This window comes from Ziziphus jujuba, chromosome 2 (assembly GCF_031755915.1).
Source record: "Ziziphus jujuba cultivar Dongzao chromosome 2, ASM3175591v1".
Taxonomy (NCBI): Eukaryota; Viridiplantae; Streptophyta; class Magnoliopsida; order Rosales; family Rhamnaceae; genus Ziziphus; species Ziziphus jujuba.
This window is the reverse complement of record NC_083380.1, coordinates 15,585,879-15,600,034: the sequence shown is the minus strand read 5'-3', so window position 1 is coordinate 15,600,034 and position 14,156 is coordinate 15,585,879. Positions and strand designations below refer to the sequence as shown.

The following is a 14,156-nucleotide window of genomic DNA, read 5'->3' as shown; positions in this document are numbered from 1 at the left end:
TAATGTATCATTTTCAATAAAAATTCATAAAACTAAGGACAATTATTAATTTTGAACTCCCTAAAAAATCAAATTACTTAAAAAGAAACACAAATTAAATCCAAAATAACACAAATTAAATCCAAATTTGTTCAATCAAATTACAATAAAAAATAGTTATCATAAACTCTTTACAACTCAATAATATTAAATAACATGTCACAAATTAATACAACACACATATCAAATATATATATATATATATATATATTTTCCAATCAAAGCTTCAATCTCCAAACCATTGTAATTCCAAAGCTTATCTGAATTCATATCTTTGGGATCTCCATACTAGCAAAGCAAATAAACCCATCTTCCAAGACCCACACTCTGTCCTAAAGATTAAAAAAAAATAAAAATAAAAATAAAAAAGAAAAAGGCAACCTCTCTCACCAATCACTATTGCTGAAGTAGGCCCCAAAACCCACTATCATAAAAGACAAGCCAAAAACCCACTATCATAAAAGACAAGCCAATCTTTTTTCTTTCCTCTGTTAACAATCTCTCTAAACAATAGGGACAAACAATAATAATACACTTAAGTATATCAGCAAAACTAAATCTGTTTTTTTTCCCCCATCCATTAAGAAAATATAATTATTTTGAAACTTGATAAAGTAGAAAATGCCAATAAAACACTAGGCAAAAGCTACCTAAAATGATAGAAAATCCAGGAAAAAAAAATAAATACATGATAGAAAAACATAGTATGCTTTAGAAACGGTGAGAGTGAAACCGTGTTTGAACCTTTTTTTGACTCAAAAGGAAAAAATACAGAACTCCAGAGAGTAATCTCTGCTTGAGATTCACCTATGTTGCTTGAGATACGGTAGATCAGCATTTCTGATACAAATCTTAAGGCTTCGGAGACAAAGACGATGAGAACTGAGAGAGGAGGCGAGGAGAGAAGAAGCAAAATCAAGGGTAAGAAAGGTTTCAACTTTCAGAGAAGAAGCAAAACACGTGATTCCTTTGTTTTACCAAACTTTTTTTTTTTTTTCTTGAAGCCCATGGCACATTTAGCATAAGTGAGCCCACCAAACAACGGGTTGGATTGGGTTTATTTGGTTTTCAATTTATAACCCAAAACCCGACCCGATGGACTCGGATTGAAAAAAAACAACTCGCAACCCGCCCAAATTATATCAATTTCTTTTATTAATGGATTGGGTTGGATCGGATCAGGTTCGTCGAGTTTATGGGGTTATCAGATTTTTTGAATAGTCCTACTAACAGGCTATAGATATTGATTGTACTTGTGGGCTTGCATGCCATTGTGGCTTTATTTTTATATATTGAGGCATTATTTATATTGCATGTGTGTGTAGGTAAGGTTTCATTGGATTTTTTCTAAGGATTACTCAGTGAAACTTCTCTAGGCTGAACCATTCAGGAGTCTTGAGAAGGTTCTCAAGCCAGGTTCTATCAGGTATACCATTGCATTGAGCTCATCGATAAATGTTCATAGATTGACAGCAAACCTAATTTCAAGAATAGGTTAAAACGTTATGGTTTTAAGAAATTTTGAACATCAATATCTTGTTTATGTATCAAAATCAATTCCAAACTTTTGTCTGTTAATGATCTAAGGCTCCATATATGTATTTGGGGAGCATATGCTCAATAGTAAACAAAAATAGGAATGCTTATTTTTTCCTCAAAACCCCAAAATACCCCATAAACCTAAAGCCTACACGTGCTGTCCAACCTTCTATCATATCCCATGACAATCTTGGCTACAAAATTTTAAGCTAAACAGCCATAAGGCATGCCTAAATTTTGTTAGCAAGACTAGCAAGGACGATTCAGTTAGGTCACCAAAAAATTAAGCTTTTTTGGCTATTTTAATTTGACCCATACCCCTCTTCGAATGTTTTAAACCCTTTAAGTTTGAATCCAGTCATTGTTTGTCAAAAATTATCATGGTTTAAAAGATTCATCAGCATGAAGTTTCACCAAAGTTTTTGATGAGTTTTCCAATCATCGGCAAGACTTTTTGATCAAGCTAAGCATACCAATGTGATACCCTTCTAATGGGTTTTCCATTGGTATATTATTTGTTAATTTTAGACATTATTTAATTATATTTTTATTTTTTATGTCAATTAGTTAAATATCAGATAAAATTAAATTGTGTTTGGGCAGTCTAAGATTAAATTGATGTTGGAAATGTATTCTTATATATTATTAGAACCCATTTTAAGGCTCAATTTCATAAAATTGGACATTTGGTGAAAAATCTCAATTTTGGATACTGGATCCTAAAGGTTCACGATATAATTAGAGTCTTTGGTGTCTAATTTATATAATTTTATAGTTGTATAAATTATTTTAAGACATTTGATATATACCAATGTCTTTGGTTTGAGTTTTGGAGCCTAAAAAATATTTTCAGTATATTATAGGGACATGTCCTGCACTTGAACACAATTCTGAGCAGAAGTAAGAGTTATCATCGGCAATATTTGTTAGTGGTTTATGTTTTGTTATCATCGACAATATTTGTTAGTGGTTTATATTTTTAAATGATTTGAACATATTAGTATGATGTATATATCATTTTAATATTTTGTATATTTTGTTTGATTTAAATGTTTATCGTATGCATATATGAATATCTACTTTTACGTATATCAATTATCATTTTAAATGATTTTTGATAAGATTTTAAATGATTTTAAATTTTAATGAGATCATTTTGAACTTGTGAGTCTTGGTATTTAAATATTTTGGTATGTGAAAAGATATTTTAATCCTTTTGAAAAACAATGGATTTTGAGAAAGTGGATTGAAAATCTTATACTTTTAAGCTTGTTTAAGTGATTTATATTTCAAAGTACTTAAAAATAGTTTATGGCAATATATATTTCACTATTGTATTTATCTTTTGGTATGAAATGATGATTTGAAATATTTGAAATATTTAAGTAATGGTTGGATTTGAACATTAATTTCTGTTTATGGAACCATATTTGTTTAGAAAAAAAAGCAAGACCTTGAAAAGATTATTTATAAATACTGTTGTGTTTTAAAGGATGTACCATATAGAACCAGTGGTTCTATTCTATATTATTAGGCGTGCAAAAGTTAGTCATCATATGTGTAGTCGGGGATGTAAAAGAATAATAATTGGGTATTATACCATTCTCTCAGAGTGATAATTGAGTTGTGTGCCACTTCTTCGTGATCATAGGGTGATAGGTTGGCCGCAATGCTTTAGGACTTTAAAAGGTCGTGGTGATGGCTTAATTATATCTCCTTATTGTCTGATGGTGTTCTGGGATGTTGTGCACTGCCTCGTAGCACCATGTATATCGTATAGTATATTGTATATTTTTCTTTTGATATACCTATAATGGTGATTTTGCTAAATTTTCATAATTGTTTCTACAGACATAATTATATCATTTATTACCTAGCATTAAATTTATGTTTTAGTTGGTTAATAATATTTTAATTTTTTTAATTACAAAATGCTTGTTTTATAATATTGATCTAAGATACGAATTGGGTTTTGTGAAATAATTTTTAAAAGAAAACTTTTTAAAAGAGTGAAATGAAAGATTTTGAGAGAAAGGTTTTCAAAAATAAAATATTATATTATTATTGTACTATACTATTCATTGAGATATTTTTATCTTACGTTTTATTGTTTTTAAATTTATTCCTCTAGATCCAAGTAGATAGTGAATGCTATATTTCATGCATCATTATCATTTATAGATTTTCTACAACAGCAGCAATATTTAAGAAAAATGCTATTTATCATCACTCGTAAATGATCAACAATAAAATTTATATGCCAGATAACAATTTAAATGGTTATTATTAAAGGCTTACTTTTAGTATTTTAGTATAAAAAATAATAGACTTAAATGCTCAAATTAAAGTTTGCCACATAAATTGTTTAACATTACCACTAATGATAAATAGTAACTCTTTTATCTTTTTTTACTTTGTTTTTATCTTTTTAGACTCATTTATATTATTTGTAAATTTATATTTATATTTCCTCTTAGAATACTCTAATTATTGACTTTAGTAAATGTGTGTAGTGTGGTTTATAGTTTGTGTGGGTATAATTGTTGATTGTATTCGAGAACTTATATACTATTATGTCTTTATCTATATATATCAAGATGTTATATTGTATTGCATGAATTGGTTGTTCGTGATTCAAATGAGATTCTATTAGATTTTTCCATAAAAATTGCTCAATGAAACTTCCTTAAATGTGTCCACCTTCGTTCCTGTTTCAAAAGAGATCCTGTTAATAATCACATATTATAGGAAACAACAACAATAATGGAATTAAGATCTATATGTCATTTTGATATGACTTTATTAGATTGGAATTTACCATTTTAAATTTTTATTTAGTCAGATTTAAATAACTCAATCCAATATCCGAAACTGACTAATAATGCTTAATTAACTTGTACTAGCAGACAAATTTATATATGTTTTGAACTATAAATTTTGAAAAAGGTCGGAAAAATGAATTCCACCCTAGTTTGTTTATTTAATATAGGTCCTAAATAACCATTTTAACTTTTGAGTAAACCATATAGTAATATATGGCCAATGAAATAAAAATAAAAATAGAATAACATATTTCTACGCTTATGGAGCCCACATGAAGCACGGTAGTTTCAGTTTTCATTCCTGAGAACGGGTCCACTTCCTTGTAAGCAATTGATTGTGCTTCGTCAACTATAAATTGTTGATACCTAATTTTATTCTAAAAGCAAAATAAAAATAAAATTGGCAAATAAGAATAAAGTTGAGATGTAATATAGGAGATAGAAAATAATGCAATATATATAAACTGGATATTTAATTCTCTAAAACATATGCGAAACAATATGTAACAAAATAATTAACCCCTAAATATATAATTTTTTCTTTTTCCTTACCAAAGCTTTTGTTGTTTCTCCCATTTATCCACCTGCTTAAGTGTATCAGCTTTTTTCTGAAGAAGATCATAAAGTGATGAAGGCGTATAAGGAGGAGGAATTGTGCATGGTTCTGTGTCATTAGGACCCTTCCACATGGAATCCATCATGTATGTTCTTTCTAATCCTCTTGCTGGGCAATACAATGATTCCAAGCACAGTTCAAATGCCTTCTCAGGAATTGTGGGCTTGTATTTGAAGAGCTTTGCATATTCATTTAGAAGATGAAACATGTAGTCATAAACATAGTCCATGTTCAGCTCCTCATTCATGAATTTTGTTGCTTGCTTCCCAATGGCTTGTGCCTGTTGTTAATATTAATTAAAACCAAAACAATATGAGTTCGCGAGAATAGTCTAATAAAAAAAAAATTCACTATTTTTCGGAACAATGATTACATGTTCAAATTCTCACAATATTTTCAATATCTAAATATATATATTATATATGTAGTATATTTCAAATTCAGAAGCTTCTGATTTGTTAGCATGTTATAGTTGGATTTCATTGCTTGTTGTAATCAATAATTACCTCTTTCTTGTGGGAGTTGCCCCAGTCAACGGCATACTTAATTGATTTGCACTTGTCATCAGCTTTAATGGGCCAATAGTGCTTCATTGGCTTCAAACCTCTACTGAAGAAATCATAGAATCTTGGATCCACTACCAAGGCAAGAGAATCACAGGCAAGAATGTATTTTCGACTCACGGACCAACCATTCCCTTCTATGTAGATTTTAAACCTGCAACATATGAATATTTGTCAGTAGGTAAAAAAATGGGTCACAGGGAACATGACAAAGTGGTCAAACAGATTTTTCATAATAATAATAATAATAGAAATTTTAGGAAATGTGAAAACAATATTATAATATTTTATACCTATGGGTGCATTGGTCTGCCAAATCTGAGTTCTTATATCCTTGATCAAACTCTCGACGCCAATCCTGCATTTGCATATGCAACATACCACATAAATTTTTTGTTTTTTCATTTTATTTTACTTATTTTCATTTGAGATAACCATGAAGAGTTTATATTTGGTATGTTCAAATTCAAAATTATTATATGGAAAGTTGGTGATTTTACCACTACACTTTTTCTGTTATTAAATCACAATCTAATAATAATGTTATGAAAAGTTCCAATTTGTGGGAGGTGGACTATAACTGGATTCTATACTTTGGCACCCTTTCATGTGTGGGCTAGCTGGGCATATCCTTTGGTGACGAGAACTGACACCTAAGTGTGGAAGCCCATAAAAGAGGAAAACTTTCAGTAAACAAGGATTGTGCCAGGATTAGGAAATCACGTCTATACCTTTTGATTTGGAGATTACCATCTATCTCGAAAGGGATAGACAAATTCAATAAGATACCAAAGATTAAATATAAAACCTCTCAGCCACCAAATTTTGATAGCATATTAAATCACAATTTCATATTACTATTGTCAAAAGTTCAAATTTTGTGAGAAATGGACAAAATTTAATTATATAGTTTAACACCCACAGCTTTCTTAAAATAATAATAATAATAAGAAGAAGAAGAAGAAGAAGAAGAAGAAGAAGAAGAAGAAGAAGAAGAAATAAATAAATAATAAGTACTAGTTTAACACCGGCAGTGGTTCATACAAAAGGCATGGTTAAAATATCTTGGAAGGAAATTGAACAATTACAATAATCGCAAGGCAACAATTTTGATAGCGCACTAGACCCCACATGGTGACCTTTCACAATTCAGATCACGTTTTTTTGACTTTTGATGACTTGCTTTATTTGACACGGAAAGTAGACTTTGAGTTTTGTTTGATGTGCCATATACCACTTATTTCTTATAAAATTTTAAACTCGTTTTCACTATACAATAAAAGGGAGACAAATTTCCACCACTAAGTTACAACTTCTATAAAAAAATTTAAGACGTCACTTCTATGTCCATCTCCATATGACTTTTTTTTTGTTTTTTTCTAATTTTATTTATGAGAAGCACTTTCATATGACTAAAGCATCGATCATTTAACTATGCTTAAACACATGTTGTGGTTAATTAATTAATAGAAATAGAATAACGGAAGAAAGAAATTGAGAATAAAAAGTAATAATTTGAACTTTTAGCGGTGCCCCCCAACTTTGGGGTATTTGGAAGAATGGAAAAGGATGGAAAATGTTAAGGTTTGGCATAAGAAAATTTGGGGAAAAAAAATGGAAGAAAATTAGTGTTTGGGAAGTGGGAAAATTTTGAGATTTGGTTTTTATTTGTTTAGGAGAAGAATACCCAAAAAGAAGAAAAATAATAAATAAATAAATAAACCAGAAAATAAGGGGGGAAAAAAAACCTAGAAAAATGCTTAGAGAAAAAAAAAAATCAAGAATTAAAACGTTAAATTTTTTTTAAATTTAAAATTTTAAAAATATTGAATTGAAAAAATTAAAAAAGAAAAAAAGAAAAAAGCCCCAAATTGCTAAGAGGAAGAAGATGATGATAAAACGATGATTCTACCCTTTAAGTTAATAGAAAAGGTGTGCATCACATGACACTTGACATCTAAAATTTGACCGAATCAAAATTGGGAGTATTGTTGTAAAAAACCTATAAATTTAGGGGGCATACATGATGAATGTGAAGTTCGAAATATAATTTATAAAAAAACTTGAAAGTTCGAGGAGCACCATTGTAAAAAATCATAATTAATATTATATTTTACCCTACCTGGACGTACAAACGAGCATTCCAATCTTTTTTCTTGGTGACATTACATTTGAGGAGGTCTTGTCTTATTGGAGAAACATCTGGGTTTCCCTTCCAATAAGCATAAGGTTCCCTATTAACCCATCTTTTCTTTCTGTTTCCTCTCTCTAAATCCTTCATCAACGGCTCCCAAGGCTTTATATTAATCTCAGGCCTAAAGAATACAAACATAAAATCAAATAAATAAAATAACCTCCTACTAAGCATACAGATATCGATAATGTTCATTGTCATTTGAAATGTATTTTAATGACCACTGTATCAATAAGAATCCCATTTACAATCATCATAAGTAGTTATAAATAACTATGTTATTGAACTCAATTTCTATGTATTTAGGTTAACTTTAATTATTGATTCTATTTGCTTAGCTATTAGAATAACACTAAGGCTTGAGTTGCTAAATTTATCCACAAAAGATTCACAATCTATTAATTTAAGTTTTTTTTTTTTTTGTCAGCTATTAATTTTTGTCACATTATTTGATAAACAAAATTTGGTTTACAAATTTAATTGCTCTAGTACTACTCTTAAAATAATAATACTTTCTTTGGGGATACACAAATAGCAAAACCATTCCTTCTTAGCACCTACACACTTAATTATTAGGTTTTTGCATTTTGGTCCTTCATTTTTTTACATTTGGTCCTTTGACTCTTAAAATTTTATTTTTCATATATTGTTGGTCCTTAAAATTGTTTTTTATCTAATTTCTATAAGTTTTGAGGCATAAAGTGCACTTACTACAACAATATAACAATATTATTACAAAATGAAACAATTCCACAAGACCCTATGTCCACTAAAAGATTAAAAAAAAGAAAAAGAAAAAGAGACGTATAAGTATCAAAGAGCATCAAAAAAATTAAAATTTAAAGACTAAAGTGTTAAAAATAATAACTTAAGAGCCAAAGTGCAAAAAATTTAATATTAAAAGAGCATAGATGCTAAATATTCAAATAATAACAATCATACCAATACCAATAATAAAAAATAACTAAAATACAAACCTTACCATCCCCAAAAGGACCAATCAGGAAAAGTAAGATCAATTGTGTCATCATCACCGCAGTAACCGAACAATGTAGGTGGGTCTACTGCATTTTCCTTTGATAAAAACACAGGTCTGTCATGGCAGTTAAAAACAAGCTCCAAATCAGGCACTTTTCCTGGGTACTTCCTCAGTAACTGTAAAACACCCCACCATGCAAACAAATCTCTGGTTTGATACGCCCTATCATATCTCTCCACGTATGCTTTGCCTTTCACAATCACCAATTTAAAGTGGGCTTTCTTTTGGGCTTTGTCCATCATTTCCTTTGTTATCCCCGTGTGGGCCCAAGGCCTCAAATCTTCGTAGATCCACCGGAAGTATTCGGGACACGTGGACGGTTCAGATGAGCAGTTGGGATCTTGTCTTGAGTAGGAGGTGGAAGTCGTGTCGTAGGAGGGGCAGGTATTTGTGCGCTCGAATGTGGTGCAGTTGAGTGGGATTTGGGAATCTGTCGATGAATTTGTAGAGAATTTTGTGTTTTGAAGAGGGCATTTTTGGGATTTGGTGGATGTGGTGGTGGCTGGAATTGGTCTGAATGCCGATCCAGTCAGACTCTGCAATTTCTCACAGAAGTCACGAGTATTGCAATGTGGCTCTCAAGTCTTCTTATTCCTTGTTCAGGATTTTTTTGTTTTTAAGAATATAAATATATTCCATAAAATAGTTTTCTAAAAATATGATTGAGATTTAAAATTTTCCTGTGAATAAATTAAAACTAAATTTAAACGAATTGCCCAGTAATATAAATCACCTGATCATTTAGCAAGTAAAATAAATATTTATACTATTTTCCCATTCCATAATTCAAGTTCATAACAAAAATAAGATAAATCAAATTGTATATTTGTAAAAGTACAAATGGAAAATTAATCAAAAACACAAAAAAGAAGAAGAAAAAATTAAAATTTTTTTTAAAAAAAAGGTTAGAAACTTACAGGGATGTTGAGGATGTAGGTGCAGACAAACCCTGCAGCTAACAGAAGAAAAAGGAAGAAGACAACAGCAGAAGGCTTCACGAAAGACCGCCATATCGATTCTTTGAAGCTGGTTGCCTGGAGGCCTTGCTCGCCGTTCTTAGTCATTTTTCCAAATGTCTTCTTCTTCTTGTAATCATTAACTACTTCTTGTCCTTACCAACCATGGATTACAGGATATCTTGATGTTGTCACGACTATATATATATATATATATTTGTATATGAATCTTCTGAACGGAATCGTCCAACTTAATAGGAGTTTTTCCGTGCTGTTTTTCTCTCTGTCAAAGATATTAGCTTCTGTACTGCAGCATCATCGGAAAGCTAAGAGGAAGGACTTTTACTTCGATAATTCACAACCCAAGAAATTTAGTTTTGATATAACATATAAAATGTTTAAAGTCCATGATTTAAACGAATAGCCAGCTTAGAGATAATACCAAAATGCATGTTTCCAACACGCTACTTTTGACCTTTCAACTTTTATATGCTAAACTTAATTAAAAAAATAAAAAATAATAATTAAAAAAAACACACACACACAATTTTTCCCATTAGATTTTGGGTACATTTAAGTCCTTACAGATGTACATAAACCAGGGGTGGAAGCATCCAAGTGGTAAAACATAGGTTAAAAAGGAATTTCAATCTTGGCTAAGAGATTCAAGTTTCACCATCATATGAGTATGAGCCTTTGGAAAGCTTGGTCATATTATTGAAAGCATAAAAATGTAGATGTTTGTAGATTGTTTGGTTGTCCACTATTCAAAATTATATTGGTATGTGTGATGACCAATGGACAAGTAGATGTTTGTAGATTGTTTGGTTGTCCACTATTCAAAATTATATTGGGATGTGTGATGACCAGTATGGATAGGTAGATGTTTATAGATTGTTTGGTTGTCCACTATTCAAAATTATATTGGTATGTGTAATGACCAGTATGGACAGGTACAAAAAGATATTGATAGGTTATCTAATATCCAATCTTGTATAACTACGGTATAGAATGAGGACTGATTCAAATATAATGAAATAATTTTCATAACACCAAGACATTTTCAAAACGGTTGGCTTTGATATTCAAAAGAATTATATAGTTAAGTGTACTGTAATAAAAGGATATGTGACATTTTGTGAAGTTTGAACAAAAAATACATATAAAATGCAGTGGCTAAATTTGGAAAAATAACAATAAAGAGTGACAAGTTCTCTAAAAGAGGTGGGTGTTACAAATAGTATAGACGTGGGGATTGAGGGTTATAGCATCGGCACTGTTGGGACGCCAAGGTGGTCGGATGCAAGTTTCTTTCTTTAACTTCTCCGTCAAGCATCACTGGTATATAGTATGATACATTAAGGATCCTTTTATATATACACATATACGTTTATATATATATATATATATATATATAAATGTGTTATATTATACTATGTTTGTATATACCACACCATATTGGGACGACGATCCGACGTGGTCCATGAAGAGCTAACTTCGTGACTATGCTGCCTACAGGTCCAGGGGATTGGACGGCCAATATGGACAACCACTTTCAATCTGTACTAGTAGCAAAGTGCTAGTGACAGCTGGAATTATGGGTCGCATAGTATATAGGTGGTATCGTATGTACCTCCGTTATGAGTGCATATTTCGTATTATATCATTAATTTCAAAATATTATTTTATTTTATATTATCTATTTTTTTGTAAACTCATTTCTAATACTATCCTTATTAACCTTTCTTGTTATTACGATCATTAAAAGTTATTGTTGTTATTAATATTGTTATCTTCATTATGGTTATTATTGTTTATTCATTTATCTATTAATTAATTATTATTATCATTATTAGCGGTTGAGATTATTATAGTTATTAATTGTTGTACTTTTACTGTTATCGTATTTGTTGTTGTTATATTTATTATTATTATTATTTCCATTATTTATTATCATTATTTTTGTTGCTATTTTTATTATTATCAATGGTATTTATTAATAAAATTATTGTCCAATATTATCATAGTTGCTATTATTAATTGTTGAGATTTTAGTAAATAATATTTGTTATTATTATTATTGGTATTATTATCATTATTATTATTCGTGTTATATGAAAGCTTTCGGGAAGTATATAAGCCTTCGGGCAAGTATGGAAGCCATCGAACAAGTGCAGGAGCCTTCGGGCAAGTATATGATAGCTCTTGGATAAATGATAGTTTTAACGATATTTGAAATATACGGCACTAAGTAAGTGGTGTGGGTAGACATGACATTTAAAAGTATAAATTTGTTATTTACTTATTAGTTCATTTCTATTTTATATGTATGTTTTTAGATAGTTTTATATCGAACTGCTATAAATTGTGGAAATCATTGTAGCAAGGTGGGAAAGATAAGGTGGTACCATATAGGAGTATGTTTACGTGCAGGTAATTTTTTAAGCATGTTCTACCTTTAGGGGATATGCTGTCGGATTTTCCATAGAACGATCTGATAGGGGTCTTCTAAGATTAGGACTTGTTTAGGACTCCGAAGAGAAATTCTAAATAGGTCCTGACAGCTTCACTATAAGGATATCACAATATCAAAATTACAATGTAGCACCTAATATTCCATCATTAATGTCATAAAGAGTGTTTAAAATTCCAATACAGTCTTCGTTTAATTTTAAAAATGTCAAATAGCATATAAAACAATGATAATTTAAGGGTGCTGCATTTACTTAATTTAATTTGGATTGTTGATGCCTACTTGATTTCTCATATAACATCATAATAATTGGGTCTTTTTTTTCTCTTTTTTTTTCTATTGTCTATTACATAAATTGAGTTTGTTTTGGATTTAACAGATATTTAGGAAAAACCCTAAAAAATTATATTAATCTTAAAATTAAATAAATTTATCATTAATATGTATTTTAATGTTGTTGTTTTAGGTGAAGGTCCATCCGAATCACGTTGATCATACCTAGTATGTAGTAAATGTTGTGGTATTAAAAAATAAACTGTTGTAATAAATGCTTTGGAAGCTTTTTCATATATTATGCCATTTTTTTTAAATTTTTTTTTGGTGAATAGAGATTATGTCTTGATTTAAGTAATTGTTGCAGGTCAATTATCTATGATGCGAAACTATATCACATAAAATTGAAAAATACAATAAGTAATGTATATAATAAAGAAAGTGACATTGCTTAAGCTTAAAATTTTCAATAGGCAGTCTCTTGGCATTTGTTAAGGTCTAATAGGTCCAACGAATTCGTGAGACTATATATTATATTAGACCCATGGTCCATATTCATATTATATTTCAAAAGTTGACAAATAAATCTCCTTTAAACTCTACAGAACCATACAAAATCTCATAGCAATGACTATATATTTATACATATAAATAAATTAATAATAAAGTGGGCATCATATTATGTCGAATAATTTAACTATTATGAATCCTTAATTGAGGCATCAATTCTCAAAGGGATCAAAGGACATTACTGCTTGTAGATTGTCAACAAAAGAATAGTGGTGGGGCCTACACATTATATTTTAAAATATACGAATATTTAAAAATGAAGTACAACAGGAGTTGTTGTCTGGTATTTATTAACCGCACAGAAAACGGTGAGCTAGAATCAGTCAATGGTATGGACTTTTGCCTTTTCATCCATAGGTGTTTTGATTGAAAGTGATTCATTGGCGTAATTGCACGGGCTTTTCTGCATTTCCACGTTGGTTTTAGTTTTTTTGTTCATGCATTGTCTATTTTACCCTTCTCTTTATAACTAAAATTATTTTTCAAATTTTTTTTTTTTTTTTGGTATTTTTCCTTCTTCTCTTTGGCCTTTTCCTCATCATTGTCGATTCAAGAAAAAAGACATTGAAATTATACATGATCCAATTGGATGCTCACCTGCTTCTCCTTTACAACCTCCAACATCTATCTGATCACTTTTCTTTAGGACTTTTATACGTGTAAAAACATTTGCTACACTTTTAACAAGTTCATCAATTTCATTTGTAAAATTTAATATCCCAAATTGTGAAACAAACAAAAAAGTACAAATAGATGCGAAAAGAAAATGCATTTGGGCTTCAAAAAAAATAATGGGCAAAAAATTGGGCATCAAGAAAAAGTTTTGAGCCAACAGCTTTAAAACTTCAAGAAAATGCTTTTCATGCACTTTTTTTAGTGGTTCAAATTGCCAGCATGGTGGTCGCCGGCGGTCACATCCTCCAGCAAGTGCCTGTTCTTGGTTGGGGGAGAAAATCAACGGAGAGTTCTGACAGAGAGAATAAATGTATATTTAAAAAAAAAAAAGGTAAAAATAATAATTCTATGTTTTCAAGAGGGGCAAAACAGGAAGTATGCGGGTAAAATATTGAAA

The 14,156-nt window shown here is 30.1% G+C and overlaps 1 protein-coding gene across 2 annotated transcripts; it reads right to left on the bottom strand.

Annotated features, from left to right (window-relative positions):
• Positions 1 to 4,166: 4,166 nt before the first annotated feature.
• LOC107418583 (uncharacterized) lies at positions 4,167 to 10,226 on the bottom strand. Of its 2 annotated transcripts, none has more exons than XM_016027286.4 (7): positions 9,730 to 10,226; positions 8,756 to 9,348; positions 7,702 to 7,894; positions 5,873 to 5,937; positions 5,523 to 5,733; positions 4,953 to 5,296; positions 4,167 to 4,286 (listed from the first exon to the last, which is right to left on the bottom strand). In XM_016027286.4, exons 1-7 carry the CDS (start codon positions 9,874 to 9,876, stop codon positions 4,265 to 4,267), a joined length of 1,575 nt encoding a protein of 524 aa, XP_015882772.3. In that variant the 5' UTR covers positions 9,877 to 10,226; the 3' UTR covers positions 4,167 to 4,264. The 2 variants fall into 2 exon arrangements, with proteins under 2 accessions (XP_015882772.3, XP_048329477.2); XM_048473520.2 differs by lacking the exon at positions 4,167 to 4,286 and adding an exon at positions 4,441 to 4,777 and having other exon boundaries at positions 9,730 to 10,224.
• Between the last annotated feature and the right edge of the window lie 3,930 nt (positions 10,227 to 14,156).

Excerpts from the sequence above, each read along its gene's own strand:
- LOC107418583 (XM_016027286.4), bottom strand. The coding sequence starts at position 9,876 with ATGACTAAGAACGGCGAGCAAGGCCTCCAGGCAACCAGCTTCAAAGAA. Across the intron at positions 9,349-9,729 it reads CCTACATCCTCAACATCCCT|AGTCTGACTGGATCGGCATT; the intron begins GTAAGTTTCTAA and ends GAGAAATTGCAG. Across the intron at positions 5,734-5,872 it reads GCAGACCAATGCACCCATAG|GTTTAAAATCTACATAGAAG; the intron begins GTATAAAATATT and ends CATATGTTGCAG.